The sequence below is a fragment of the Aotus nancymaae genome, unplaced genomic scaffold, assembly GCF_030222135.1.
Source record: "Aotus nancymaae isolate 86718 unplaced genomic scaffold, 86718_ANA_hifiasm-v0.15.2.pri h1tg000057l, whole genome shotgun sequence".
NCBI classification, from domain to species: domain Eukaryota; kingdom Metazoa; phylum Chordata; class Mammalia; order Primates; family Aotidae; genus Aotus; species Aotus nancymaae.
Genome location: NW_026988471.1, coordinates 69902037 through 69908394, shown reverse-complemented (window position 1 = coordinate 69908394; position 6358 = coordinate 69902037). Strand labels below are relative to the sequence as shown.

Below are 6358 nucleotides of genomic sequence, written 5' to 3'. Positions count from 1 at the left end.
GCCAAAGCAGCAGCTACTATGTTTCTTGAGCAGACTGGAGGAAACTATGCTTGTTATTTCCGTTCACAGAGTCAAAATCTCACCCTGTAACCTCCCGCCTGAAGACCCATTTCAGGTCTTTGGTTCCTGTCTCGTAATGCTCATCCTTTCAAGGAACTCTCCTGTGGAGGGCGGGGGTGGCTGTGGGCATCATGAGGAAGATCTTTGTGGTGATGGGACAGGTCTGTATCGGGATTGCAGTGGTGAGTCCAAGAATCTATAAAATGACATGGTACTATGCACATACATGGTACCAATGTCAATTTCCTGGTTTTGATATTGTGCTATAGTTAGGTAAGATGAGACCTATCTATCTCATACTATAAATCTACAATTAGTGCAAAATAAAAAGTTGAATAAGGCCAGGCGCAGTGGCTCACGCCTGTAATGCCAGCACTTTGGGAGTCCAAGGTGGGTGGATCACGAGGTCAAGAGATTGAGACCATCCTGGCCAACATAGTGAAACCCTGCCTACACTAAAATACAAAAATTAGCTGGGCATGGTGGTGCATGCCTGTAGTCCCAGCTACTCAGGAGGCTGAGGCAGGAGAACTGCTTGAAGCTGGAAGGTGGAGGTTGCAGTGAGCTGAGATCGCGCCATTGCACTCCAGCCTGGTGCCTGGCGAAAGAGCGAGACTCTGTCTCAAAAAAAACAAAGAAGCAAAACAAAACAAAAAGTTGAATAAAAGAGTCTTAAGCAAGATTTTTTTATTTAACTTTAAAAAATTTCATATTGTTTGAGCAATAAAAAAAAATTACGTATTTTGAGACGGAGTCTCCCTCTGTCGCCCAGGCTGGAGCGCAGAGGCACGATCTTGGCTCACTGCAGCCTCCACCTCCTGGGTTCAAGTGATTCCTACCTCAGTCTCCTGAGTAGCTGAGATTACAGATGCCTGCCACCACACCCAGCTAATTTTTGCATTTTTAGTAGAGATGGGGTTTCACCATGTTGGCCAGGCTGTGTGTATGTATATACAAAAGGGTTTCATGTTGCAGTTTGTGATAGGTAGGCCCTCTCTGAACATTTGGACTCTTGCTTGGGTTTACCTTTGATACCCTCTCTCCCTCTCTCTCGACCTGGTCTCACCTTTCATCATTCACCTGCTTCAAGATGACAATGTTTCCCTCTCTCAAGTACTTTGATGCTTGAAAGAGAAGCTTGTAAAGGGCAATATTTAACCAAAAATTTCGTGCTGGTGCCATGGGCCCCTACTGAGTGGGAGTCAGGTGCCTGCTGACCCACGCATGTGAGTCTCCTGCCCCTGCCCCTCCCATCTGAGGCCCCTCTGACTCTAAGCCCATTCTCCCTTCCAGTGACAAGAGGGATAAAAGGGATTGAGGGGCAAGTAGTTGTGCTGTGGGGACTGTTTCCCTTCTTGTCATTGTTTTCCTTTTATTTCAGTGAGAGACACACACACGCACACTGCACTCACACACACAAGCTGTGGGACCAAGGCCATTTGGTCGCGAGTCTCTGAGTTGGGGGGCAGGTGGGGAGGAGTGTGTGGCTGCCGCCCCTCCTCTCCGGGCCTGCTCAGTGCAGTCCGCTGGGGCACAGGAGGCTGGGGAGGTGCTGTGCTTGGGACTCAGTGTCACAGGGTGGGAGTCTTAAGTGTTAGCTTTCTTGCCACTACTGGTGCTGCCCACTTTCCGTTCTAGCCAGCTGTATGGCTCGAAGGCTGAGGAGCCCAGTTCGTAGCCGGCAGGCAGGTCCAGGAGCCGGGCCGAGGAAAAGCAGACAGCTGGCAGAGGGGGCGGCAGCGGGGGGGATGCCGAGGCCGAGGGCAGCGGGTTGAGGCGAGGGGAGGAGTTCCTGGGGTCACCCAAGGAGGTGCCCCTGTGGCTGGCAGGTAGGCCTGGCAGGCCAGGGGTCAGCGCCAGGAGGCTGGGGGCCCTGGTCACAGAGAGCAGCCGGCCCTGCTCCAGCAGCCGCAGAATGTTGGAGGTGGCAAAGGCCTCGGAGGCTGACGAGGACGCCCGCTTCTCCAGGTCTCTGCTCTGGTCTTTCTTCTGCTTGGTGCGGCGGTTCTGGAACCAGACCTTCACCTTGGGGTAGGGGAAGGGGTGTCAAGGAGGGAGATGGGACAGGCAAAGCAAAGTGGGGGCAGGTGGGAGGAGGAAAGGAGAGGAAGGGCGTGGGTTGGGCAGGTGGTGGGTGGGGGTGGGGGTGGGGTGTGAGGGTGGAGCGAGAGGGAAAGAAGAGCAGATTGTTGTTAAGGTCTCCCCACAACCAGCCTGCTCTAGGCCAACTGATTAGGGACCCTTTCTCCTCTTGGCTCAAAGTCAAGTTCACAGCCTCAGCTGCCATTTATGTGCTGGTAATTCCCACTCTACCTCAGGCCCAGGGCTCTGAACTGAGATCCAGGCCATGTATCTACCTGTCTGCTATGCATCTCCCCATGGATATCTCAGTAAACACCCCAGACCCCACATGTGCAGCTCTGTCCTCCAAACAGAGGCTTTCCACCCCTCCTTTTCCATCATAGCCACTCCGCTCACCCACGCAGGAGCCCCTCTCCCCGCTCCCTAGAGCAAACCGTCCTCTCTCCCCTTGTTCTCTCTGACCGGGACTATGGCACTGTCTCTACAGCAGTGCCTCTCCACCCTGGCTGCCCATGAGAACCACCTGGGGAGCTTTAAGCCCCTAACTCACTCCTCACCTTGGACCAATAAACAGAATGGGAGAACCTGGGACCCAGGACTCCAGTAGTTTTTAAAGCTCACCAGGTGATTCCAAGGTGGAGAAATCAGTGCTCTAAAGGTCTCTCTGCCCCATCTGTAACATCTACAAGGCTGGGGCAAGAGAAAAAAATGGAAGCCTCTGGCTCATGGCCCACTCTGGCTCTTACCCACGTGTGGCCACCTCAGCCTGTTCATGCTCTGTAAATAGGGGCAGAGTGGTGGATGGCTACTTCTTGGGCCTGGAGTGCTGAATAATGTCTGTGGTGTGCCTTTGGGAGGACTGACCCTGGAGAGGCCCAGGCAGGCGCTGGATGTGGGCTCAGGGCCATTTGGCTGGGAATTCTGAAACTGGACACTTTGGTGGCAGGGAGGGGTGGTCTCAAAGGTGGGCACAGGCTTCTGGCAGGTGAGACCCCTTGGCTCTGCAGAGTTCTCATCCCATAGCGAGGGGCATAGCCAGAGGAGGGACCAGATGGCCTTCTGAGGATGGTGAGGTGTCTGCCTCCATGTTGGCCACCAGGCTGCCTTTGGAGGGAGCTCCTTCTAACTCAATCTGACCATTGTTCTATTTGAACTTTTTACCAGCACCCTCCCACCCCATCCCCTATAAAGGCCAAGTTTCTCAACATGACACCAAGTGTGACTGGGTGTGGTAGGTTGGTGGGGGGACTTCTGATGGCCACACACTCAAAGCTGAGAACAAAGATGTACCACAGTCTGAAGAGGGTCACCAGCATCAGGGAAGAGGCCTTTTTCAGGGCCTCTGAGAGAAGGCAGAACTGGCCCTGCCTCTACCACCCAGTACCCAGTGCTCCAACCCCCTTCCTGGTCTGCGTGAGGAAAGGGAACTAGAAGGAAGCTCAGGCTCAGTCCCCTGGGGGCTGCAAAGCCTCATGGGAAGAAGGGAGTGCTGCCCCACAGAGGCAAGTTTGGGGAGGGCCCAAAAGAGTCACTTGCAGGCACTAGAAGGAGAGACTGGCATTCATGCCCCAGTCCAAAAACTCATCAGGCCAGAGCACCTACAGGCCCATGTCATGGGGGCCACCATGGGAGCACTCAGAGTTATTTCTCTGGGAACACAGAGGCCCACCCTGCTCCTCACCTGGAGCTGGGGCAGGTGTGCCAGGAGGGAGGGTGAGATGGGAGGGCCCAATAAGAAGTCAGGAAGACTTTGCTGGTTCCTTCCAGTTTTTGGAAGATTTAAGAGTCCAGCAACTGCTGTGGTTTTGAGAAGGTGCCAAGAGATGGGTGGAGGGGGAGGCTGGAGCCACAGGGCTGCCCAGGTTAAGTAGACTGGCAGAGCCAAGGCAGACTGGGTCACCTGGGCAATGGCAGACATCACCATGCCAGACATCACTACCTCCTGGGAGTGACCGGCCCTCCAGCAAAGGCCTTCAGAAAGTGAGGCCTGGATGCCTCCCCTCCTCACACCAGAAGAGGTCCAGTCTTTTAAAAAGATCTCTGCCTCCTTGAAGCCACCCCTTGCCCTCTGATCCTGGAGGAGGTGGCTGATAGGGGAAGAGGGACTAAGGGGCTGAGATAGATCACACTCTCCTCCAGAGGCTGCCTTGGGAGGTCCTTTTGTAGTTCTTCAGCAGGATGGTTGGGTGTTCATGCTCCTATGTGAGATCTGCTTCCCTCAAACCTCAAGCCTTGCAGGCAAGCAGTGAGCCAAGCCTGTTCCAAGTGGGGAAGCCAGCGTGGGGCTTGGGGAGAAGATGTTATTTAAACTAGATGTGAGTTTGGTGTTTTGAAGGATATTGGATTGAGTTTATTTCTTTTCTTTCATTGTTTTTAGAGACAGAGTGTCAGTTTGCTGCCCAGGCTGGAGTGCACTGGTGTGATGAGAGCTCACTGTAGCCTCAAAGTCCTGGCCTCAAGCAGTCCTCTTGCCTCAGCCTCCTGAGTTCTGGGACTACAGGTGCACACCACCGCACCTGGTGAATGGAGATTCAATAACCAAAAGTGACCGGAGAGTTATGGGATCTACTTGAGGTTGATTGCTTCATTTATCTGTTTCTTCACTCATCAGATATACACCGAGTGCCTACCGTGTTCCAGGTGCTGTTCTAGGCCCAGGGAATCAGCAGTGAACAAAGCTGAGTGAATCCCTGCCATGTGGAGTGGGCAGTGGAATTGGGGAGGCAGACGATGAACAGCTAACACAAACAAGCGTGTGTGTCAGTTGGCAGCAAGGGCTTTGAGCCGTGTTTCCCAGACGATTTCAGGTGAGGATCACTTTACAAAGTGTCCAGTTTTGTCGAGGACCAATACTTTTAAAAAATACAATTAAAATGAATTACAGAAAAGATTGCTATATACTTTTTTTTTTGAGATGGACTCTCATTCTGTCGCCCAGGCTGGAGTGCAGTGGTGCAATCTTGGCTCACTGTAACCTCCACCTCCTGGGTTCAAGTGACTCTCCTGCCTCAGCCTCCTGAGTAGTGGGATTACAGGATATGCCACCATACCCAGTTAATTTTTGTATTTTTAGTAGAGACGGGGTTTCACCATGTTGGCCAGGCTGGTCTAGAACCCCTGACTTCGTGATCTGCCCACCTTGGCCTCCCGAAGTGCTGGGATTAGAGGCGTGAGCCACTGTGCCGGTCTTTTCTAAATACCTATTCTCTATTTCTGTACTTAGCGTGTTATAGACAGGTAACAGTTTAGGGGCTGGCAGCAGCCCAAAAACCACACTCTGGGGGGCACTGCTTTAGAGAAAAGTGGCAGGATACAGGGGAGGAAGGAGGGTGTGACTATTTTGCTAATGGCATGGCACATACAGCCTCCTGAAGTTGGGGCATTTGAAGAAAATATCAGTAAGGGAGGTCAAGGGAGATTCAGCCCAAGTCTAGCTAAAGGCAATGACTGGAAGGAAGAAAACCCTTTCCCATTTGTCACCTCTGGAATCGGACTGCTGAGGGAAGCTGTCTCACCAGATGCTCAAGGACCATAGCGCTGCACACTGCTGCATTCCCCTTCCCTGCTGGGAAGCTTCCTGACCTCTTAGCCAAGCCAGCACCTGCCTGTCCTAGGACCTGAGGCCAAGCACCACCTCCAGGAACCCCTGAGCCTCAGTTTCTCATCTTTAGAATGGGGACAATAACACTTGGCCATTGCAGTGATGAAAGAAGGAAACCCACCTAGGGGGATGGTAGTTATTTATCACCTGCTTTCTCTGTTTCTAGCTCTGTTTCTGAAATAGAGGGAGAGGAGACACAGACATCATGATTCTGGTCCTCAGGAAGCTGAGGGTCTGGGAGGTAGTGGCACTGACTCACTCCTGAAAAACAGAGGGCAATTTGTGCTCGGAGTGGCAGTCACGGGGTGTGACGGATGAGGAATGACCAAGCATTTACAAGGTGCTCTCCACACATTCCATCTTCCTGCGGCTCTGGGTGTAGCAAGGAGAGGTGGGTGTGGGCTGGTGCTGGGCTTGGGCATCTCCTGGGAAGCCAAGCCTGGGCCCTAGGAGAGGAGAAGTCAGAGGCAGATAGAGCAGGGGCTGGAACTGGGGGTGCTTGTTTCTTGGCCACATGCAGGCGAGGTCAGGAATTCTCAACCTTGGCTGCACATTGGAACTTTCTGGGATGATGCCCAGGCCTCATCCTACACCCATATTAAATCAGAGTCTCTA

General features: G+C 52.9%; 1 protein-coding gene and 1 pseudogene across 1 annotated transcript in view; one reads left to right on the top strand and one right to left on the bottom strand.

Annotated features, from left to right (window-relative positions):
• Positions 1-1303: 1303 nt before the first annotated feature.
• VAX2 (ventral anterior homeobox 2) overlaps positions 1304-6358 on the bottom strand; it is a 31652-nt gene continuing 26597 nt past the window's right edge. Inside the window, exon 3 of the mRNA XM_012475666.2 lies at positions 1304-2085. Within this exon, the coding sequence (XP_012331089.2) occupies positions 1648-2085 (438 nt within the window). The 3' untranslated portion in view covers positions 1304-1647. The remainder of the gene's footprint in view (positions 2086-6358) is intronic.
• On the top strand, positions 4297-4369 carry LOC135269851 (small nucleolar RNA U13; annotated as a pseudogene).